The 24,527-nt window shown below is 41.8% G+C and overlaps 2 protein-coding genes across 7 annotated transcripts; one reads left to right on the top strand and one right to left on the bottom strand.

Moving 5' to 3' along the window:
• Positions 1-18,799: 18,799 nt before the first annotated feature.
• LOC148033140 (3-ketoacyl-CoA synthase 13-like) lies at positions 18,800-22,407 on the bottom strand. Of its 4 annotated transcripts, none has more exons than XM_087680890.1 (4): positions 22,353-22,407; positions 19,781-21,172; positions 19,400-19,596; positions 18,800-18,966 (listed from the first exon to the last, which is right to left on the bottom strand). In XM_087680890.1, exons 1-4 carry the CDS (start codon positions 22,390-22,392, stop codon positions 18,937-18,939), a joined length of 1,659 nt encoding a protein of 552 aa, XP_087537016.1. In that variant the 5' UTR covers positions 22,393-22,407; the 3' UTR covers positions 18,800-18,936. The 4 variants fall into 4 exon arrangements, with proteins under 4 accessions (XP_087537016.1, XP_087537018.1, XP_087537014.1 ...); XM_087680892.1 differs by having other exon boundaries at positions 18,803-18,942; XM_087680888.1 differs by lacking the exon at positions 18,800-18,966 and having other exon boundaries at positions 19,283-19,596.
• Positions 19,482-24,424, top strand: LOC148033139 (3-ketoacyl-CoA synthase 20-like). Of its 3 annotated transcripts, XM_087680895.1 has the most exons (4): positions 19,482-19,619; positions 21,908-21,977; positions 22,463-22,984; positions 23,177-24,424. In XM_087680895.1, exons 3-4 carry the CDS (start codon positions 22,495-22,497, stop codon positions 23,293-23,295), a joined length of 609 nt encoding a protein of 202 aa, XP_087537021.1. In that variant the 5' UTR covers positions 19,482-19,619; positions 21,908-21,977; positions 22,463-22,494; the 3' UTR covers positions 23,296-24,424. The 3 variants fall into 3 exon arrangements, with proteins under 3 accessions (XP_087537021.1, XP_087537020.1, XP_087537019.1); XM_087680894.1 differs by lacking the exon at positions 19,482-19,619 and having other exon boundaries at positions 21,584-21,977; XM_087680893.1 differs by lacking the exon at positions 19,482-19,619 and having other exon boundaries at positions 21,584-22,984.
• The last annotated feature ends 103 nt before the right edge of the window (positions 24,425-24,527 follow it).

Raw genomic sequence — 24,527 nt, 5'->3', positions numbered from 1 at the left:
GGCTTAGTAGTAGAGTGTGTGTTACACTAAATGAATGGAATAATGAAGAAGATGAGGGTTCACTACCCTCTGACTTGACATCTCTATGTCTCTTTCCCTCTCTTTGAACAGAAGGCTAGTGGATGGATTGCATGAACCACGGGAGGCACGGTTTGAGTTGATTGATGAAGGCATACCAATAGCAACTATGGGACTAGCTAGATAAAGGGCATGGGGTGCTTTATTGATTAGGATTGCTTCAAATTTGGATGTATTGAATTTGGGACAAATGGATGTGGGAGTGCCTAATTTGGGATTATCCAATTTGATTAGGCTTTTAGATCTTAGCTCAAAGAATCTTTCTTGGACATCTTGGCCAATTTGATAAATTGGGGGACTCAAAGGGTGCCTCTTCTAATCTCACACCTTGGCCCTTCTATAGGTTGAAATTCACTAGAGTAGAAAGTTTGCATGTTGGCTTAGAGAACGATGTGCCTTCATCTTGGTGAAGGGTAGATTTGTCACCTTCCACATAGGGATTTCTCTTGTGTAAAATCTCTCAAAGAGATTGAGGGTGCTTGTAAGGTAGACAAGGATGCATAGGGGATTGTGTGGCCTCTTGATACCATGTGGAAAAAAGAAAAAATTGCATGTGTGCAATGATTACAGAGACATTGCTTACACAAATAGAGCTCAAAATATAAATCTTGATTATGATGAGATGGATACCAATACATGGAGCATAGCATGTATGTGAAGTGTCACATGCCACCGTTCAATTTATGATTCCTTTACATATGATGTGTGTTTATACTTTGACCATTAACTACTTCCAATAGGCCACTATCAATTGATCAATATGGAATATGGTAACCTTTCATCACCAATTAAAATATGATGAGCCTTTCATGACCAATTCAAATATGGTGACCCTTCCACAACAAAATCTCAGGTAAGTTACTCATGAATATATGTGTGCATCACATGGGTTCAAAATAAGGTATTTTTAAAATACCATTTTTTACATATAGAAGGATGTAATATAAAGGGACTATTTACAGATGAAATAGAAAAGGGTTATGTTTTATTCAAGAAAGTTCATAGATAAGGATATTTATAAATAGGCTTTGAATGCATGTAATGTAGAGGATATACATATCATAACTTCCTCGAGAAGAGAATTATTACTTGTGGTGGTGATGATGATTGATTCTAGTTATCTGAGGCTTACTTTAAAGACTATGCTTCATGTTTGGACTCCTTTACTGATTTTATTTTTTGCACTCACCAACTTTGCAAAAAAAAAAAGAAGTTATCATAATGTCCATCCTTTGGCTTATAAGATTGCTTAGAAGTTAGCACTCCACAGACAAGGTTTTCAACTTCACCTTTCAATGTTCATTTTCCATCCCACCTTAGATGATTTGTTCAAAATGGCGTATGCTTTGATTTTTGCAAATCTTAAGTCCAAACTATATTGTTGTGTCAAACACCCCCATTCACCACAAGACTATGTTCTCCAGCAGTGGGGCAAGTTCTATCCTTCATGTACACATTTGACAAATCCACTTAAAACCACAATTTTCATTATGCAAATAACTCTTCAATGCTAAAATTAGATGTATTTTTTATGAAAAATAGATCAATGAACAAGATTGTATGCTTGGGCTCAAAGAATTGATTTTTTAAATGTATTGCATAAACATATATTTTGAAAAAATTCAAAGTTAAAGACAATGGTGAGGTTAAAATGTCAATGTTTTTTCCTTCTTTAAAGCCACTTGAGCCAAAAGTTTTTGTTACAAATTACATCTTGGGATGGAACATTAGACATGGTAGCAAACTCTTTTCTTTTGCTTCGTTGAACATGTGCACATAGGAACATGATAGACAAATATACATATTAGCATAATTTTCTCAAGGAATGTAACATTATTTTTATAAAATCATTTGAGAACTACCATAAGCACCATCAAGGTAAGAAAGAAGAAAAATATCATGATGGCCATGGCAAAAATGTAGAGAAAGTAAGGAGAAGCCAAGGGAGAATGCAAAAAGGAGCTAGAAAATCTTAAATTTGGGAGAGCAAATAGATGCATCCATAAATTTCTTTCTACAAAAATTCTTAACTCTGGAGAGTTCTTGAAACTTCTCCTCGATGATGTAAACTTCATGCACACCAAGAGTTTGCCAAAAAATTTACACAATTTGTGACTTTTAGATAGGATGATCCAAAACTAAGGGAAAAGCAATAAAACTTGATGCAATGCATCAAGTCTCTTAAAAAATTTAACAAAATTTCTAGGCTAATTGATACACTACATCATGTTGGCCAAGTAGTTGTCACAAAATTCTAGGAAACTTGACAGCTATAAAAGTAACAAAATTTCTAAGCAACTTAATGTAATGCAATAAGCTAACTAAAACTTACCAATATTTTTTAGCAATTTGATAAATTGCATTGAATTGGAAAAAAACTTATCAAACTTTCTAAGAAACTTGCTGCACTATATCAAGTTGGCCAAAAATTTATCAAAGTTATTAGATAGTTGATGCAATTCATGAAGTTAGCTATAAATTGGTAAGTATTTCTAGAATATTGGATGCAATACATCAAGTTACCAAAATACTTGTTAACATTTCTTGGCAATTCAATATACAATATGAAGCTTCCATAACATATTCTAAGTATTATCATGTTTATCCTCTATTCTAGCAAATTCACTTGTGACACTTATTTGCATTTTTGGCTTTATTCATATACAATTTGGAATCTCCCCTATGGATAAGCCAAAATATATCTTTTGGTTTTTTGATAGGTTAATGGATCTTAAAAGGTCTTACAATACATATGTTTTTAAAGCTTTGCACATTGTATTCAAGTCTCCATTCAAATACTCATACATTGGAAACTCAACTATTACTTCTAATATGGAGATAAATTCTTATAATTGTATTGTACAAGTTTTGAATAATGGTGCAAAATAGCTATGGGTACCAAATCATTTTTTTTCAAGTTAGGTTTAATTTTGAATACTAATTTCACACGTGAAAGTATTATATTTGATAAAACCTACTCTCTTATTCAATATATTGTACTACAACAAAATCTAATCTATTGAATAATAAGTACTTTTGTGAGAGAAAAATATATCTCTTAAATGTAAAAATTCTCAAAATTTTGTATTTATAATCTCAAATCACAGTCTTTAAAACTCACCAAACCTTGAAAGGGTCCAAATTTTGATTATTTTTTAGAAGCCACATGCTAAATTTGATTCATTTTGTTGTTTTTGAATTTTTCTTACAAGAATCTTCTTAGGAGAAACATGCAAGTTATCCAAATGGTTTGGAACCTAACTCCAAGTGAGGTTTCAAATTACAATTATCAAAGCTCATGGAGACCTTGAATTCTTATCTCTATTATTAACAATAAGCTTTTCATCCTTTACACCTTCCACCACTCATTTTTATATCAATAATAGCATTATCTTTAGAAAAGCCTCATCATCCAATGCAATTCATCAATTTTCGAAAGATCAAAATATAAGCCACTAGAGCCATCCTCTACTTCAATAATACCCAATCCATTACCCATACAACTTGGCTGTCAACAAGCACATTATGTATGAACAAGCATTGGAGCTCTCTCCACTTGAAGTTTTTTTTTCACTTGTTGTATAGTGATAACTTTTATACTATGACTATTGGCAACATATCTACATCATATCGAAAACTTTGATATCTTGCATCACAAATAATAAATAGTATACTTTATATATATGATATACACATTAGGTGAGATACCTTTTCTCAAAGTATAGATCTTTAGAAAGAACTTGCGCCTTGAAAGAAGATGCTTGATAGCTTTCACCGTAATTGAATGGTTCAACATCAAAATGATTGTTTTGCCTACATAATACAAAGGCATTCTCCATTGGCATCACTTTTGATACTTATACAATGTGCATGTACACATCACCCACTCTCAATAACTTCTTAGAGCCAATTTGCACATTTTCATCACCAAAGTCCATTGCAAGAGCTAGACTTTGGACCATACAACAACAATAGATTCTAGGTTTTTTGCATTTCTCAAGAGTATTTTATAACTCATATGCATCATGGCTAGTATTTCTCAAGCATGAATATATCCAATAGTATAAAAACATATTCAATTCTGGTGTTTTTGGGCTTTCAAGCCACCATTTTTTTTTTTGCACAACTAACAATAAAGAATAAAAAAATTGTACATTTGGCACCAACCAATATAGTTCTAATACCAAAATATGGATGCATGCCTTTTACTTTATAGTCATACTAAAAGATAGTTTAGCCACTTAACCATACCACATGGCATTTGGCCTCCATTTGGAATCTCTATTACCACATAAAATCTAAATACATGAATAGCTAAACCTTTATGCTTTATTTCTAAGGCATGTATCAATAAACCTACTCCTAATCACCCCATCCTAAGGCCTAGTGCTATGAGTGTCACAAATTAGCCCATGGAAGAAAGTATTTCTAGAACTGTGTAGCTAACTTTATATCAAATCCCAACATAGTGGTCCTAATGTGAGACACCAAAAAACTTTGTAATATAATCTAGCGGAGTATGAGATATTGAATAGTATTGGAATTTTATATCCACCCTAAATCACATGGCTAGGATCGTGCAAGCATTTAAGTGAGTGCATGTCATCGAGGGAGGGGGAAGGGTGATAAGAAAATATGGTGCCATGATACATAATACACATTATTGTTGAAACCTTTTTGGTAAAGACATAGATTGGGGGGTTTCATAGATCAAAGGGGGGGAGTATGTAACTTAGGATAAAAAGATCGTACTATCTTGGGCATGCTACTCACTACATGCATCCAAAAAGTGGACAAAGGAGGTTTAAAGGACGTTAGGCTAGACCACTATAAGTTGTTGGCATGCCAACATGATTGAGGGACTCACTTTTGGACTTATACCACTGCAAAGCAATAGGGAAATAGTGATGCCCATTTTCAATGTAAAATAGCAGTGTCGCTATTTGCATCACTGTTTTGCATTAGCGATGCCAATAGCAACATGTTACGGTGCCAATAGCAACTGAGGAAAAAAAATAGAGAGAGAGAGAGAGAGAGAGAGAGAGAGAGAGAGAGAGAGCTCATTAACACCTCTAGCACCATTGCCGATGTACACAAAGAATATGAAAAGGGATGCAAAGGAGAAGGGAGGGAAGCCACAAAGGTAAAGAAGAAGGGAGGCACAAAGGGTTTCATCTTCAAGCCTTTGAGGTACGTACATTGCCTCTCCATTATTTATTTTTCTATTTCCTTATTAAGGAAATAGAAAAATAAATAATGGAGAGGCAATGTACGTACCTCAAAGGCTTGAAGATGAAACCCTTTGTGCCTCCCTTCTTCTTTACCTTTGTGGCTTCCCTCCCTTCTCCTTTGCATCCCTTTTCCTTTTTTTTTCTCTTTATTTTTGTTCATGGAAAGATACATTGAGAGAGAGGAAGGAAAGGAGAGAAACAGAGAGAAGGAGAGGAAAAGAGAACGAGGGAGAGAGAAAAAGGGAGAGAAAAGGGGCTTCATGAAAAATAGAGAGAGGGAAGGAGAGAAGGAGAAAGAGAAGGGAAACAAAGAGGGAGAGAGGGGGGAAAGAGAAAGAGAGAGAGGGGGAGGGGGAGAGAGAAATAGAGGGAGGGAGGGAGGGAGGGAGGAGAGATCAAAATAAAAAGGGGAGAGAAGGAAGAGGGAGGGAGGAGAGTGAAAAGAAGAGGGGCGAGGAAAGAGACAAATAGAGAGATGGAGGGAATGAGAAAAATAGAGAGGGAGAGAGAAATAGATAAACAAAGACATCATGAGAGAGGGAGAGAAGAGAGAAATAGAGAGAGAAGATAGAGACGTAGAGAGGCACAAGAGTGAAAATAGAGAGAGGGAGGGAGAGAGAAATAGGGAAATGGAAGGAGAGAGAAAAAGAGAGAGAGAGAGATAAATAGATAGAGAGGGGAGAAAACAATAGAGGAAGAGAGAAAGAGATAAGTATGAGAGAGAGAAAAATAGAGAGGGAGAGAGAAATAGAGAAAGGAGGAAGAGATGTATTGAGAGAGAGAGAGAGAGAGAGGAAGACATTGCCTCTCCTTTCTTTGTTTTTCTATTATTTTTCTTTTCTCTCTTTATTTTTGTTTGTGGAGAGATGCATCGAGAGAGAGAGAGGGAGGGATAGGAAGATAGAAAGAGAGAGGAAGAAAAATGGAGAGAGAGGGGCTTCATGAAAAATAAAGAGAGGAAAGGAGAGAAAGAAACAAAGAGGCAGAGAGACTGAGGGAAAAAGAAACAAAGTGCCAATTGCTCCATCAAGCAAGCCCAGCTAGTTGGAGCACTCTAATGGATAAAGACTTCAAGCATTCAAATGCTTCCATTGATGATGGGTCTCTCGTGCTTGCTCTTCAGCTTGAGTCTCAAAATGGAAAGCTTCAAATGGAGCTATCATGACTACCCACAAGAATCCCATGCATGTTGAGCTCCATTTCTTCAATTCGGTTGTTAAAAGGGGGAAAAAGGGATGAAGGACCTCCTAAGAGGGCTGAGTTTCCAAAGATTGTGGGTTGAATTAACAGCTTGAGAACTAAGTTTCAATGACTGCCTCTCAGATAGTGTGCAACAAGGTTTTCACATACTAGAGCTCAATGTCGAAGGGGAAGGTACCAATCTTGCTCAAGGGGGTTCAGCTAATTGCCCAGGGATCAAAAAGGCCAAAGGAGCTACAAGATGTTGGAGCAGAAGGCAGGAGGAGGGCAAGGGCAGCAACACAATTTGCACCGCAAATTGCGAGCTATTGCCTAGGGCTTATGACTAGGCTTCCCTAGCCTCCAAGGTATTCAACTTGCAACTATCCCTGGAGATGTGGGGGATTAGTTCCTAGTGGTGGTTGATGTCGTGGAGGGGGCTAGAGAAAGATTTGGGAGATTATAGGGGCTGGCAACTATGGCAACTTGTAGGAGAATAGAGAGGAGGGCTGTGGCAAAAAGTAACTGAGATTTTCACCCTCTTGCAACTCTTGCGTCTCTAGATTTGGTTTGAAACCCCTAAATTTTGCATGAAAAGGAGTGACGACTTTCTAAGCTAGCCATTTTTCCTCCAAATATATTTGAGTCTCCAACCATAGCTCCTGCTTGCTCCAAAAAGTTAAGACTAACTGTGGTCCTTCATGTTATACCTGTACCTATAACCTGAGTACTAGAGTTTTAGGATTTGAAAAGAGAGAAAGGGAAAAGAAAAAAAGGATCAAAGCCTGATACTTTGATACCACTTATAATGAATGAAACTAAGAGGAGAGAGGAGAATGTGCTGAAGAGAGAAAGAGAGCAAGGAGAGAAAGAAAGACTAGAAGAGGAGAGAGAAAGACAGAAGAGAAAGGAGAAAGAAGAAGAAAGCCATGGAAGCTGAAGATAAAGGTGAAGAGTAAGTTCTTAATAATCAATGGTTGTCCTAAATTAGGACTTACACCTTATATACTTCGGTCAGTGTGACTAGGTGTCTAACCCCTAGTTCTTATGTATCCTACTCGTTAGACCTACTAAGTCATGCTTCTTCCTTGTTTTTAGTTATTAGTTTTTTTGTGATACATTAAGTATTGTGGATTAATCTCTAGTTGTTTATATTGCAAAGTCTATTTGACACTTCATTGCATTGAGACAAGCTCTTATACAATGAGAAGTTACAACAATCACTTGAATTCATGAAGCGCACATCCTTTCCTTTTTTGGGCCTATGATCTATGCAAGCTCTTTCTATACAATTTTTCTTAGATATATTTCCCATGTTTTGTATGGACTTGTGTTTTACCATATTTATGGCTACATTTCTCTCTTTATTTTAAACTCTTCACCCTATCATTCCGTATAGTTTTATGAGATATCATTATCAATATTGTTCTTATTCAAATATTAAATCAACAACTCTTTTTTTTCAATATCTCATGATATACATGTTTTGATGACAATTGTGTACTCTATTTATAAATGCTTTACAAAATATTGTTCGCAAATATACTTACATATGTCATTATTTGCATTACTAAATGTATATATCGATGTCGCTATCTACATCGCTATGTGCATTACTATTCACATCATAAAATTAGTAATATCTTAGTAGAGATGTATATACTAATGAATTTAGTGACAATGAGGAAATTTTTAAATGAATATTTTCATCACTTGAGACATCGATATATGGTCTATATCTTATAGTACATGCTTCATAAATTAAAACTCAAATGGTAAATTGCGCTTGTTGAGTAAACCGTTCTAAAAGGTAGTTGTCATTAGTACCTAATTTTGTCCTCAATCCTCTGGTTTGACTATCTTTCACATAGCTAGATTAGCTAACAAACATCATTAACCCCTTCATCCATGAGTTTAATTTGAAAATATAGTTTTGCAAGAGAAGCCTTGACTTAAAGAACCCTTCTACTTGTATTTAATTGTGAAATCCATGTCAAATTTGGCGATTTGGTATTATATTTGGATAATAAAAATCTCAAAGATAAGAAATTTGAAATATTAATAACACCTTCCTTTATTATTAGTATGTATAATAAAGTAAATGTAGCAAAACTTGCGTTCTTCCTCCAAGATTATTGCCATTGAAGAGAAATGAGAACTAAATAAAAATACTATAGAATTATACATTATGTGGATGACTATATAGTTGTTGCATGAGAATAGTGAAGGGACAATAAGAATTGTGGGCATAATGTAGCAAGGTTTATGGACACATATATGCCCATGGAGGCATGTAGCTTTCTTTAGCTCGCCTTTGACATGACAAAATGCAATTATCGGCTCAAGTTTAAGGTAGGTTACTTGTGGCAATTTAGAACGTTCACGAAGAATAGGCATTTTCATGTTGGGCATCATACAAATGAAGAGGGCAACATGCTTTGTACCTTGGTTGTCATGGTACTAAGAATGGATGGCCTTTGCTTCCTCTTTGATTGCGGCGGGGGCCTTCATTGCTTCGTCTGCTCGTGCGAGGGCAGCCCTAATTGCTTCCTTGTAGACGACTAATATAGATTTCTTCTTCTAGCTCACCATTTAGAAAGGCAGTTTCAACATCCATTTGGTGCATTTCCAGGTCATATTGGACTCCAACAGCCAATAGAGTTCGCAAAGATGCGAGACGAAGTGTAGGAGAGAAGGTCTCAAAGTAGTCCACTCTAGGTTCTTGAGAGAAACCATGGGCAACAAGGCGTGCTTTATAGCGCTCAATGGAGCCATCAAGACGATATTTACGTCGAAGAAGCCACTTACAGGTAATGGGTTTGCAATTGCATGGGAGTGTTAGAATATCAAGCTCGTACATGTGTGTTTGACCGACATGAGCTAGACACAGCTAGTCTGGCTAGATTAGTTAGGTATATTAAATAAGTTGGTGTTACTTCTAGTGTGAATGGTCTTTATGACCTTAGGTTGTATATGCACTATGTGTGTGTGCAAAATGAATAAGAAGAAGAATAGAGAGTGTAAGCATGTTGTTCACTCCGTGTTGCTCTCCTTCCTGCTTCCATGAAATCTAACATGGTATCAGAGCCATGAATGGGCTCACTGGTGGAATGCACTCAAGAAGAAGACTTGAAGAGTGAACTGAAGAGCTGGAAAAAGAAGAGGACTGACTGTCATTTCCATCACTGGTCACACAGAGGTATGTACTGTGAAGCATTGGAGTCTCATTGCTTGAAGCAGGGTTGTGGCTTGCTGAGGAGTCTTCCAAGGACTGATTGAGCACCAGTGAGTGCATCATTATCATAGTAATGAGCAAGATGTGTAGCAGCACAGATTTGCCCAGCCTGCGTGTTTGCGCCTGTTGAAGGCATGGCTTCTGCTGAAGCAAAATTGACATGAGCACTGTACAAGAGGTCATCAAATGCTAGTGAATAGACATTGGAAGGTAGTTCAGGGTTACAAGAAGTCATTGCTTGTGTTGGAGCTCTCTTATGAGCTAAAATCAGAGTACACAGACCTGGAATAGAAGGCTGAACTGCTGTATACAGTGTATATACAGCATATGCAATACTTTGGAAGAGCCTTGAAGCTCTCTGACATGCTTTATGGACCTCACTGGAGCCTAGGAGCATTCTAGAAGACATAAGTATCAGTTCTCAAGACTTTGAGCTGAAGTTCCTTGAAGAAAATACTCAGATTTGGAAGTGTAAACAGGCTGGAAACCTGTCTCAGAACAGTGGGCAGCAAGCATTAGCTTTCACTGAAGCATTACTTGACACTTGGCTGGGATCTACCATATGTATGACATGGGATATGTATACTGGAGGTTTATGGATTGGGTTGAGCATCAAGGGATCATGGAAGTTGAAGTCTACGGCTGGTGATTACTGCAGTGACATTGTCTCAGTGGTTGCAAGCAGTAAATGCAATATATAAATTGGATTCATGAAGACAGGATGCCTATAGTTACCCGAATGCTCATGTATTGAACCTAAAACTTCAAAGTGAATGTCTAACATGATTTGAGGCTATTTTTGGAGCTGGATTGACGGTGGTTTACTGAGAAGTTACTAACTGCAATTTGTAAGCAGAAGGCTTGATACTTATACTTGCTATCTATGCACTTATTTGTGCCCCATTGGTTATGCTCGGTTTGCTACATGTACTAGCAGATGTCTATGAAGGTTTGGGATATGTATGCCATGTATACTACTCAGTTTTGGGCTTGAAATCATTGTTGGTCACTCACAGAATTACAGTTTTCAGACTGCATATATGTACCCTGGCAATGAGGTTGCAGGAGTTCAAACCGAAGTGAATACATAGTATTTGCATTGACTGCTTTACTCACAGGTTAAGCCACTTGGTGTGAGCTGTTTTGGACTGTTAGTGGGCTGAAATACCCTAGTTTTTTACTGCAATTAATTGCAGAAAACTGTCATAAACAGTTCCGGGTTGAAGTTGAACTGTTAAGAAGATCTTGGTTTGCAGGTAGTCAGGCAAGGTCTGCAACATGGCAAATGCTGATAGAACTGATAATGTAACCCAGATTGTGGGAGAAAAGCTTAATAGCAACAATTATGCAATATGGAAGTTCCGCATGGAGAACTTTCTGATAGGCAAAGGATACTGGGACTTAGTGACAGGTGTTGAGGCTGAACCCGAAGTTCCAAATAGGAATCCTACAGCTGATCAAAGACGAGCGCATCGAGCTTGGACGGAAAGAGCTCGCAGAGTTTTACATTGGTTGTCATTATGTATCTCAGATGCTATGGTGATGCAGATCATGAACTATAAATCCCCAACAGATGCATGGAATATATTGGTCAAATACTATGGCACAACTACAAGTGCAAGAAAGATACAACTGAAGCAGAAATTCAATAACATGGAGAGGAAGAATAGATCCATACAAGATTAGGTCACAGAGGTTAAGACCATAGCAGATCAGCTGGCATCTGTTGGCTCACAGGTAGAAGATGAGGATATGGTTGCAATGACCTTAAATGGCTTGGGTTCGGAGTACAAGTATTTTGACACTTCAGTATCTGTGCGGGCTGAGATGCCTGATTTTAATGAGCTGGTTGCATTATTGATTCATGAAGAGGTGAAGCTTGGCTTAGCTACAGGGTCAAGCAGCTCAAAGAATAAGGATGCAGTTTTTTATTCGAATCAGCGTGGTAGTGGTAACCGTGGTAGAGGCTATGGATCTGGCAGAGGAGGCCAGCAGAATGCATCCTATAGTAATAGCAATCAGCAGTCATCAAATGCAAGAGGTGGTGGAAACTTTCGAGCCAGGGGGAGATCTAACTCCCGTGGCAAAGGCTCATGGCAGTAGCAGCGTCAGTCAGACAATCCAAATAAAGATAAGGATTGTCATTACTGCGAAAAGTATGGGCGTATTGCAAAGGATTGCTGGAAGAAGCAGGGAAATCAGAAGGGCAAGTAGCATGGACATTATGCTACGTCCAGTCAGGCAGATGACTATGGTGATAGACTGTTTGCCATGCAGTATGTCAAAGATAAGGCTCCTGAAAAATCATCTGATGATGCAGTGTGGTACATTGAATTGGGGACGTCGAATCACATGACCCCTCATGGTGATTGGTTCATGGATATGGTGGCTGAAAAGCATGGCTATGTATGCACAGGTGATGACACACAACATAGCATTGAGCATAAAGGCAAAGTGCCTCTTGTGGTCCATAATGGCAGAAAGAAAAATTTGCATGATGTATTGCATATCCCTTCAATTACGAAGAACTTGTTATCTGTTGGTCAGATGACGGAGCAGAACTTGCAGGTTAGATTCAATAAGCATGGCTGCTTTATTGAAGAATTTGGAAATGGCTGCAAGTTGATAGCTCGTGGTCACAGGAATGGCAGAATGTTTACTCTTGATGCTTCTTTGCCATAGCTGAATTCAGCTATGTTTGCCCATGGTTCTGGCACTGTTAGGGATTTGGAAATATGGCATAAGAGAGTGGGGCATGTAAATTTGCAAAGGCTACAAATTATGCAAAAGAAACAGCTGGTTACAGGGTTACCGAAGTTCCAATATTCAGATATTGGTCATGTATGCGAGGCTTGCCAGTTTGGTAAGCAGTCACGATTGCCATTTATCAGGAATGTACGACAGAGTACACGTCCATTGCAGTTAGTGCATTCTGATGTTTGGGGGCCAGCTCATAATGTATCTATGGGAGGTTCTAGATATTATGTATCCTTCATTGACGACTACAGTCGATATACCTGGCTTTACATATTGAAAACAAAAGATGAGGTCTTTGCTGTTTTTCAGCAATTTAAAGCACAGGTTGAGAAGGAGTTTGAATGCTACATCTCTTGCTTGAGATCTGATAGTGGTGGGGAGTATGTATCAAATGAATTTGATGATTTTTTGGCTGAAAATGGCATTCGTAGGCAGCTCACCTGCCGCTACACTCCGCAGCAAAACGGAGTAGCTGAAAGCAAGAATAGAATTCTGATGGAGGCTACTAGGGCTATGATGAATGAAAAGCATATGCCACTTTACTATTGGGCAGAGGCTGTTATGACAGTCGTATACATTTTGAACAGGACTCCCACTGCAGGTATTCATGAGATGACACCGTTTGAGAAGTTGTATGGCTATAAGCCAGATGTAAGTCACATGAAAGTCTTTGGCTGTCTTGCTTATGTGCATATTCCAGATGAGAAAAGGAAGAAGTTGGATCCCAAAGCACATAAGTGTGTTTTCATTGGATATTCGCAGGAGAAGAAGGCATACAAATGATATGATCCCTCTACCAGGGAGACTTTGATAAGCAGGGATGTTATCTTTGATGAGATGGGTTCTTGGTATGTATTACCAGTTGTAGTGCCATCCGATATGCCTTCCACTCATGTCTCTACAGTTGATTTGCAGCAGAGCACTGCTATGGCAGGACCTATCAGTCAGACAGTATCCCCATGGACAGGGAGATTGAGGAGCTCACCGTCCACTGACACGGGTATGTCAGTGAGGGGGAGACATGATGTCTTGAACAGCAAAGGAAAAGAGAAAGTTATTGAGGATGCATCTGGTATGATGACACCTGGCAGAATGACTTCGGGCTATGAGTCTAGTGATACTTTAGATAGCGAACTTGGTATTCCGACTGTCTATACACCTGACACAAGGCAGAACAGGTACATTCCACCTCATGAGAGAGGTGAATCGAGTAGTGCACCATAGCTTAGATGCTCGCAGAGGGTCAGATACCCTGTTGACAGGTTGACATACAATGGCTACTCTGCAAAGCATTATGCGTACATGACAAAAGTGATGGAGGTCAAAGAACCAAGTACATATGCTGAAGCAGTGAAAGATGAGAATTGGTGTGTAGCCATGGATGAAGAAATGAATGCCTTGGCTGAAAATAAAACATGGGATTTAGTACCACTGCCTGAAGGGAAAAAGACCATTGGCTGCAAATGGGTCTACAAAATCAAATGCAAGTCAGATGGCAGTGTGGAGAGATACAAAGCCAGGCTGGTTGCAAAGGGGTATGCCCAACAGTATGGACTTGATTATGAGGAAACATTCAGCCCTGTTGCCAAGATGGCAACTATACGCACTGTGATTGCCTTGGCTGCTGCTAAAGGCTAGAAATTGCAGCAGATGGATGTTAAGAATGCATTTCTTAACGGTGACCTAGCAGAGGATGTCTATATAGTTCAGCCGAAAGGGTATGTGCACCCTGATTTTCAGCATTATGTATGCAGGCTGAAAAAGGCATTATACGGGCTGAAACAGGCTCTGAGAGCTTGGCATGCTAGGATCAGTAACTACTTGCAAAGATTGGGTTTTGCTGTTGGTAGGGCTGATCATAGCCTATTTACAAAGAAGACTGACAGTGGTTTAGTAGTGCTGGTCATATTTGTTGATGATTTGATAATCACTGGTGATGATGACTTGGGCATACAGCATGCAATGAAGATGCTGAAATCTGAATTTGACATGAAAGACCTGGGAGAACTGAAGTATTTCTTAGGCATTGAGGTAATTCCAGCTGACAATGGGTTATGGCTGATGCAGAAGCACTATGCCATAGAGATGCTGAAGAAGTATGGCATGGCTGAATGCAAACCGCTAGATACACCTCTTGATCAGAATGTCAAGCTAGACATGAACACTGGGACTGAAGTAGAGGATGTGACTATGTACAGGCAGATGGTTGGCAGCTTGATTTACTTGACCATCACTAGGCCTGACTTGAGCTATACTGTAGGGCTCATAAGCTAGTTTATGCAGAAGCCTAGAAAGCCGCACTTGGATGCAGTTAGACGCATTATGAGATATGTTAAGTCCACTGTAGAGTATGGGCTGTTCTATGTCAGAGATAAGCCCTTGATATTGACTGGATACACGGATGCAGATTGGGCAGGAACACAATATTAGTGAGTTTGGGAATCTCCCAATTCCCATTTTTTGAATACTAAAAAGGTGGCACCCGGATAACATGCCCATAAGCTTCTCAAAACCATATGATGTGACCTATCATTGGAAAGAGCTTGAAAAATAGAATCTCTTGAGCTATAGAGCGCTCAATTTGGAGTTCTAATGCTCAATTTATGATAAATCCAAAGATTTGACCATATGTCCCAAACTTATGGGAAATTCCCATATTCTCCAATATGGTGTTCAGGTTGCTCATATGATCGTAGATCTACGAGTGGATATGCATTTGGATTTGGTAGCGGCATGATTAGCTGGAGCAGCAAGAAGCAACCTACGGTTGCTCTGTCAAGTACTGAGGCAGAGTACAGGGGTGTTGCATTGGCAGCATGCGAGATTTCATGGCTGCTCAAGCTTATGGCTGATTTGGACATACAGGTAGATGCTCCAGTGAAGTTACTATGTGACAATCTGAGTAGTGTACTCCTGCCTATGAATTCAGTCTATCATGCCAGGACGAAACACATTGAGGTACACTACCATTTCATTAGAGAGATGGTTCTTGCAGGACGAGTTGATCTTATGCATGTGAAGACTGATGAACAGGTAGCGGATATCTTTACCAAGTCCTTGGGTAAATATAAGTTTTGTGGTTTTAGACAGCTGCTTGGAGTACATATGCTATCTTGACCGTGAGGGGGAGTGTTAGAATATCAAGCTCGTACATGTGTGTTTGACCAACATGAGCTGGACACAGCTAGTCTGGCTAGATTAGTTAGGTGTATTAAATAAGTCCGTGTTACTTCTAGTGTGAATGGTCTTTATGACCTTAGGTTGTATATGCACTATGTGTGTGTGCAAAATGAATAAGAAGAAGAATAGAGAGTGTAAGCATGTTGCTTCACTCTGTGTTGCTCTCCTTCCTGCTTCCATGAAATCTAACAGGGAGTGGGACCAATACCCAAGTGTTGTTATGTCGGAGAGAGGCCATCTCAGCCTCCATTGCCGCACGCCAAAGATGGGCCTTGGGAGAGGCAAGAGCAGCAGTTACATTAATAGTGCCATCATTTAAATGATTACTTGATGACTGTGCTGTAGCAATGTTAAGGTCAGTGATAATGTCTTGGATCCGCTGAGTCCTAAGAGGAGGAGACTCGAGAGAAGAAGATGACGCACTCTAGCTAGAGTCAGTACGAGGCTGATCTCGAGAAGAGCTTGGTGCATTTGTGGGCTGGAATATAGGAGATGTATAATTTAGGCGTGTAAAGCGATTATGAGGAACTCTTGTAATTGTTGTAGGTAACACCATCTCAGAGGGAGGATGTGAAATGGCAGCCTGATGATGAAGTCTCCGAGGTATTGAATGTGAGGAAGTATTTGAGCGAAGACTAACAGCTGGGGATAGTAGCACAGGAGATACCACTTCTGGGCGAGCAGGTGTAACAGGCTGAGAGCCAAGGACAGGACCACTAGGAGCAGTAGGTGGCAGAGGTGGTGCACCAGGTACTATAGGAACAGGTGGTGATGTAGTAGAGGATGCCTCAGCATAGCTCCAAGATGGGCCGGGATCACTAGATGGGCTGGGAACAGCAAGAGGAGAAGTGGTAGTTGATGTACCAGGAAAATGTTCACAGCCAGGAGGAGTTACAATCAGCAAATGATCTTGACAAAGAAGATCTCGACTGAAGAAGAATGTACGAGTTGTGGGGTTATAGATGCGGTAGCCCTTCACACCAAAACGATCACCATACCCGACTAGAATACCCCGCTCAGCATGCGAGGAGAGTTTGTCACGCTTCTCAGATGGAATTAGAGTGTAACAAGGCGTGCCAAATATGGGAAGATTGGAAAGATCAAGTTTCTCATGCCATAGCTCATAGGGAGTTTAATTTGGCAGAGTGTGAGTAGGAAGCCGGTTTTGAACATAGCAGGCTGTGGCAGCAGCTTCTTCCCAAAAAGATTGTGAAAGCCCCGCAGTTTGAAGCATAGCGCACACCCCATTAAGCAAGGTGCGATTCTTTCTCTCAGCCAGCCCATTTTGTTATGGGGATAGGGAACGGTAAACTGGTGGAAAATTCCCTCTTGACTACAATAAGCTGTGAACTCATTCGAGATATACTCGCCAGCGTTGTCGGTGCGAAGCTTCGAAGTGTCTTATTCAGTTGTCGCTCGGCAAAAGTCTTGTAGTGCTTAAAATGGGTAAGCACTTCTGATTTTTTCTTTAGAAAGTACAAAATAGTGTACTTGGACCAATCATCAATAAAAGTTAGAAGGTAAGAGGAGCCGGTAAGTGAAGTAGTGGGCATGGGACCACAGAGGTTAGAATGAACAAGTTCCAAGGATCCTTTAGTCTTGCTCTTGGATCTAGGAAATTTGGTGCAGGGTCATCTTTCCAAAGATACATGCCTCACATAAGGAAACTCGGCTCAGTTTGGGGTTAAAACCTTCCACCATATGGTGTGTTTGTAGAGTACGCATTGCCTGTACATGAGGATGACCCAACCGATAGTGCCATAGCAAGGTGTCCTCATCTTGAGTGCTAGCAGCAGCATAAAGCTCCATGCTGGGGCTAATAACAGCCAATCCTAGGGCAAGGTGTCCTCATCTTGAGTGCTAGCAGCAGCATAAAGCTCCATGCTGGGGCTAATAACAGCCAATCCTAGGGGATAGAGATGACCTTGCTTGGGGCAAATGAGGTGTGTGGGAACACCAGAAGGAGAAGGGGTCTTGATAACACAATAGTTGTGTTGAAACTCCACCGAAGTACCATGGCTTGTCAGTTCATTGACTGAAAGAAGGTGCTTTGTTAAGCCGGGGACATAATACACATTTGGAATCACAGTAGTAGCACCAGTAGGTAGCTTCAAATGTAGAGACCCTTTTCCAACAGCTTGGTATAAGGCATCATCACCCAGACGAACCTCAAGAGATGAGGTTGGGTGGTAGTCATGTAACCATTCTTGGGTGCCCGTCATATGGTGTGTGGCACCGGTGTCAAGGTACCAAGCATCAGCACCAAAAGTTGGAGTGGCTATAGCAGCATAAAGGTGCATGGTAGCAACATCATCAATCGCCTCATCAGCAGAATAGGCCAAGTTTGCATTCAATCGAGGGCTCGGAGTGTTACGAAGCTGGCGTCTTTTAGTGCGACATTGTCGCTCAGTATGGCCTTTGAGATGGCAGAAATTACAGACAGACATTATTATTAGAAGGAGAAGGTCACATAGTGTTGCGAAAACAAGAGGGATTGAACATCGGTTGCATTAAGGAACGTGATTGCCGTGTTCCAAAAGACGGACGGATTTGTTGGGTGCTGAATTGACGTGGTTGAAAGCGGGAATTTGGCCGATAACCACCAGCAAGCATGGCTTGAGGAGTAATGGGAGAGGTACTTGGGGCTATGGTGTTTTTGCCCTTGTTTCGAATCTGATCTTCTTGTCTTATATTAGCCAGCAAGGTAGTTAGCTTCAGATTAGGTGTGGTAGAATGCTGCGAGACAAAAGATTGCCATGAATCAGGTAAAGCAGCAAGCAAAATGTTTACTTGGACCTCCTCAGGGAGGTGAAGTCCCGCAATGAGTAGATTGTCATTCGCAGCCTGCCAAGCTTCGCTGAGGCAATGTTGTTTGTGAAGAAGAACAAGGGAGACAACATTGGTTTGTTGGTACTGCGTCTTGAGAAGTGCCCACATTTCGTAAGCAGTTTCCAGCGTTCGAACAAGTTGAAGTTGACAATCACCAAGATGCATAATGATCTCCGTTCTGGCTTTCAGATCTTTCTTCTTCCATGCCGCTTTCTCTGCGTCAGTAGGAGGTTGGGCACCGGCTGCAATAGGTTGCTTTGCAAGGTCAGGTTCTGAGCCATCAGTAACTCCCCAATTTCCAGCTTTCTCAAGGACCATCTTGATGCGAAGACTCCACGGAAGATAATTACTGCCTTGAAGCTTTTCGATTTGGTAGTATTTTGTGAGGGATGAGGAAGTTGACGCCGCAGCCATTGCTTCTTGATAGGTCCGGATCAAATCAAGAGGCTAAATCTGCAGCAACAGGAAGCGAGAGGGCTAAAGGATCACAGAATTAGTAATCGTCAGTTTTTGATACCATGTAGACGACTATTAAACATACAATATATATTCAGAGTTATGAAGAGAGAACATATTCAGAATCTCATCAGAATTGTAGACGATGATGACAAGACAGGTTGCTCTGTGTAGACAAGTTTTCTGTGTATTTCATTAATCAAGTTCGTGGGTTATTTACAAGAAGCGTTCTGCCTTTTCAGTTAGGTTGTGACGCTTCAATATATACATTCGTAATTTTAAATAAAACTTAATAGATACTGAACCATAGGGAAATAGGCGAAGTATTTGTTTATCGCTAACATTCCTCTCGGTTTCCGAAGTCGGCTTTTGATTCCGCTACGATTAACGTCTCGGCTTCTCTGATGAAAGGATAGAGGTGATGATCGGGTGTGATGGTGTCAACGACTGTTACCGGGTACTGGTCGATGCGGTCGAGCCAAGGGTTGCACTCATGCTTGGGTTGGAGATTCCCCAGCACCTTCCAAACGGCACTGTTGCACTTGAAGCCGGAGCCCAGGCTGACCTGCCAGATGCATTCGCCTGGTTTGAGGCGGTCTTTGGCTTCGAGGTAGCCGAGGACGTACCAGATGCCACTGCTGGACGTGTTACCTGTCGACAGCACGAATAGTATGGTAGGCAAAGAAGATCAGACTCCAGAGCGAGAGGAGTATAACCGGGGGTGTTATATATTCCACAAGAGCGTAGTAGACGAGAGAGAGAGAGAGAGAGAGAGAGAGAGAGAGAGAGCGCGAGCACTAGAGACCGTAGGAAAGAGAACAAGGGAGAGCATTACCGAAGCGATGGAGAGCCATCTTGGAGGGCTCAAGGTCATACTCGGAGAGGCCCAGGTTCTTGCCAATGCCATCGATGATGGCGCGGCCACCCGGGTGGATGCAGAAGTGCGAGAAGGCCTGGTGGAAGTCCGGGGTGTAGGGCTTGCCGCTAGAGCGGCAGGCGACCAGGGCGGCCTTGAGCAGCTCCCGGAGAGGCATGGTGGGCGGCAGCAGGCGGCCGATGTTGAGGCGCAGGGCGTGGCCGGCCACGTCGAGCAGGTTCATGGACAGCGCCACCCCCCGCAGGCCGTCGGCGTCCTCGCGGCTGAAGGCGGAGCCGTAGGAGTCGTCGGAGGCGGCGGTGGTGGCACGGACGCAGGCCACCAGGCGCATCTTGGAGCGCCGCCGGTCGCTGGCCCGTCCCGACAGCAGCAGGGCGTAGCCGCCGCAGCGGTGGAGGCAGTTGGAGATCAGCATGGTCTTCTCGTTGCCGGAGTACCAGTCGAGGCCGATGGTCTCGGTGCCGGCCACCACCACGTACATCCCCGGGTGCGCCCGCAGGAGGTCCACCGCGAGGTTCACTGCCAGCAGGCAGGCGGAGCCTCCCATGCCGGACAGATTGAACGTCTTCACGTCCGGCCGCATCTTGTAGTGATTGACCAGGATGGAGCATAGCGACGGGGTCGGGTAAAACATGGAGCAGGTGACGATGAGGCAGTCTATCTGGTCCGCCCGCATACCCGTCCGGCGCAGCAGCGAGTCGATGGCGCCGGACAGCATGTCCGTCGCCTCCTCCCGTGCGTCCGCCAGCGTCGCCCTCTTCTTCGTGGAGCCTTCCAGAAAGAAGCATTTGGGGCCGTAGGTCTCCTCGCCGAGCCCGGACCGCATCAGCAGCTTGAGCTGGAAGAGCAAGCTCTTGGACGTGAACCCCTCCTCGCGCCGCATCACCTCTGCGCACCGCATGGCCGGCATCTTCTGCCCGTCCAGCGGCTTGGCCAGCCCGTAATCCACCAGATAGCAAACCACCCCCCGCCTCTTCGAAGCCGCCATCCATAGCCACAGTATCATCGCGGCAGCCCCGGTTCCCGCCAACGCCACCGCCACCCCTTCATCCTGCCTCCCCCATCGACCCGCCACCTCGCAGCCCCCCGCCGCCATGCACCCCACCAGCACCGGCACCACCACGTACCCTGCATACTCCAGAACGAACAGCTTCGCCACCTCCATGCTCTCGTAGCCCGCATCCGAGGTGAGGAAGCCCGGCAGCCCCACCAGAAAGGCCAGCAGCGACCTCTTCTTCTTCCTCCCTCTGCCCGGCAGCCCGACACCATCAGAGGGGCGAGACTCTTCCATGCTGGCTCGCATCGGAGCTGCGGGAGCAGCTCGAGACCCACCGTCCGCCACTTTTGCCGCTGTTATAGAAAGAAAGCTCAGTCTGTAATGAAAGTTGGAGCAGAATTAATGGTGATAGAAAAAGCTCACATTAATGGTGCACCATCTTTCAAAGGATAACCATCTGCCTGGAGCGCTACCACGGCTTTGTCTAACAACTTGATTAGGCGTGCATATGATTAGCAAAGTTAAAAGGTCACACTCAAGTCAACAAGGTGATGTGATCACAAGGGCTTGCATAATTGAAGGGTTTCCTCCTACATAAATAGGCATTGATAGAGAGTTCTAGGTAAGGTAGAAGTTTTCCAAAAAAAATGTTATCTACTTGTAGATGTGTTTTAGAACATTATCACTAAGCTCAATGTGTTGATTGGCCAGAGATAGTTATGAAATTTTGGTAGTACCATGTTAAATGTTTTGCCACATGATGGACTTCACATTATAAAGAACATTGAATATTTGAAATAGATGGCACATAGAAGAAAAGAAGCTTAATATTATGAGGGCGCTAGGATAATTGTTGATAATTGTAGGTTGTTCTACTTAATTTTACAAAGATGTGACTACATAAGTAGTTTCTTTTCTTTTGGTTCCTTATTATGCTAGTTTAGACGTGTTTTAGATTATATCATACATCTCCCATCAACATTGTTATAGCCTTGGCTTATTTTTTGTGCATTATTATTTTCATTATAATCGTTCCCCCTAAAAGGACTTGCAATGTGTAACCCAACTTTTGTTTCTTTGTGGGCTAGGGGTGAATAAACCAAGAATCATTAGTTCATCTCCATCATTGTCTTCTTGAGGAGTGAATCGAAGTGAAAGGTATTTATACTAATTGAACTTATGTGGTGTGACGTCCCCTCCATCATTTGTTGAGATTTTTGTGACTACCTAGATTAATCACGTCCAGGTTTATAGTAACCATTATTGCCCATGCTTATTAAAGTTCTATTCTACTCTTTCTTGTGATATTTGATATGCAAATCCATATGAGAACAATATCCACACTTTCATTTGTGATTTTGGATATATAATAGAAAGAAACATATATATATTCTTAAAATAATTTTCATAGTGTAAAGCTAAGAATGTCTCTTAGACTTCATGGTTGTCCTAGAGGGAGCCATTGAAAATGCGTTGAATATAATAATTTTCATATGCTTCCTTCGAATAGCTTCATGCATGAGTAAAACCTACCTCTCTCAATTAGGATCTCATAGCCCCCATAATTTCTCATGTAGGGTCGGTGCAAAACTCTTTTTATCTCTTCTCTAGACTTTTCCCTAATACTCTTGAACTAATGTAAGAGGGTAGGGACCTCCTGCGGGCGCACCCGAGGATGTACGTCGTGTTGACCGGCACCGACACCATCATGTTGGTCACCAACTGCCTCTACTGCTGCGGCGGCAGCGCTCTGCTGCTGTCGGGCCGGGCCAGCGATCGACGGCGCACCAAGATGTGGCTGATCGCCTCCGTCCGCACCACCATCGCCGCCTCCGACGACGCCTACGGCTCCATCTTCTGCCGCGAGGACGTCGGCGGCCTGCGAGGGGCGGCCTTCTCCAAGAACCTGCTCGACGTGGCTGGCCACGCCCTGCGCCTGGACATCGCCCCCCTCCTGCCGCCCACCATGCCTCTCCGCGAGCTCCTAAGGGCTGCCCTCGCCGCGTGTCGCACCAACGGCCAGCCCTACATCCTGGATTTCCACAAGGCCTTCTCGCACTTCTGCATCCACCCCGGCGGGCGCACCATCATCGATGGCATTGGCAAGAAGCTGGGCCTCTCCGAGTATGATCTTGAGCCCTCCAAAATGACCCTCCATCGCTTCGGTAATTATGCTCTACCCATGAGTCTTTCATAAGAAAAGGGGATCTCTCTTCCATTGCTTGTTTTCCCTACGTCAGTCTCTAGCGCTCTCTCTCTCTCTCTCTCTTCTGTCAAATAACAGTACCCCCGGCTTACTCCTCTCGCCCTGGAGTCTGATTTCCTTTGCCTATCGATACTCTTCATGCTGTCAACAGGTAACACCTCCATCAGTGGCATCTGGTACATCCTCAGCTACCTCGAAGCCAAAGACCGCCTCAAAACAGGCGACTGCACTTGGCAACTATTGTATTATCCTTTCGAAGTGGGGCTATGACTTGAAATAGAAAAAAGTAAACTGTTATTGTATTATCGAATATAGAGGCAGAGTACAATGGTGTTATATGGTAGCATGTGAGGTAGCTTGGATAAGAAAGCTACTTGATAATTTAGGAATACACATAGATAGGAGAGTTGTCATTTATTGTGATAACATGAGTAGCATATAGTTGGGGAAGACCATTTCATTAGAGACTGGTCTTGTTAGGTTACATTGATCTCATATATGTGAGCACAATGGAGTAAGTTACAAATATTTTCACCAAGCTCCTAGGAATAGAAAAGCTTCGATGATTTCAAAGCTCACTTGGAGTATAGATCATGGAGTTGGGCTTGAGGGGAAGTGTTGAGATATCAAGCTTAACACGAGCTGATACCCATGTACCTAGATGATAGTTTCCACATTCATATCACCGACACAAGTGATACATGTATCAACATTTCATTTCATTGATGCTTTATAGCTAGACATTAGTGACATTAGTTAGTCCACCTACTTGAGTTACGGGATATCTATCTAGTCATATTTCTAGTTAGCATGTTCACATTATGGACTACTTGTATATTATGGATGTTATACTCTCTTTATTATTGATAGACTATTATAGTGAATAATAATAATAATAACTATGGTTTTCATATTCCTACCTTGTGTGCATTCTCTGTGTTGTGCATCTTGCAAGAGCTCAAGCTCCCTTTCTCTCCTCCCATATTTTCATAGTCAAGTCAAAGGATTCATAATGATTTGGCACTAATAACAATTAGCTTTCAGAATGGCTATAGTGGAAGCGAGTAAACTCAAAGGATCAAGGACATGATTAGGCGTATTAATGACAATTAGCTTGGAGGCTAATTTAACACTCCCAAGAGATCTTTGGACAAAAAGAACTCGTTCATTTCTCAACAAGTGTAATTTACCATTTAAGTTCCAATTTATGAAGCATGTAAGTCCAAAAGTGAGTCCCTCAATTAAATTTCCATGTCATCAACTTATGACACTCTAGCTTAATGCTCTCTCAACATCCTTTAACCACTTTTTGGATGCATGTAGTAGTATGCCCCAAGATGCTATGACATTTTAATCCTATTTTACATACTTATCCCCTTTAGTATGTGAGCCATCTAAACTATGCCTTTACCAAAAAGGTTTTAACAATAATGTTTATTATGGTACCATGTTTTCTTAACACCTTGCTCACGCATGTCTCCCTTGATTTCTTGCATGAGCTT

Source organism: Lygodium microphyllum, chromosome 7 (assembly GCF_053477565.2).
Source record: "Lygodium microphyllum isolate KBCC chromosome 7, Lygodium_microphyllum_v1.1.10, whole genome shotgun sequence".
NCBI lineage: Eukaryota > Viridiplantae > Streptophyta > Polypodiopsida > Schizaeales > Lygodiaceae > Lygodium > Lygodium microphyllum.
The sequence above is the reverse complement of the archived record's forward strand: the minus strand, read 5'-3'. Positions and strand labels throughout refer to the sequence as shown.

Coding starts and splice junctions, on each gene's coding strand:
- LOC148033140 (XM_087680888.1), bottom strand. CDS start 22,392: ATGAGAAATTATGGGGGCTATGAGATCCTAATTGAGAGAG. Junction 21,173..22,352: donor TGAGATCCTAATTGAGAGAG/GTAGGTTTTACT, acceptor TTTCTATAACAG/CGGCAAAAGTGGCGGACGGT. Junction 19,597..19,780: donor GATGGCTCTCCATCGCTTCG/GTAATGCTCTCC, acceptor TGCTGTCGACAG/GTAACACGTCCAGCAGTGGC.
- LOC148033139 (XM_087680895.1), top strand. CDS start 22,495: ATGTACGTCGTGTTGACCGGCACCGACACCATCATGTTGGTCACCAAC. Junction 22,985..23,176: donor AATGACCCTCCATCGCTTCG/GTAATTATGCTC, acceptor TGCTGTCAACAG/GTAACACCTCCATCAGTGGC.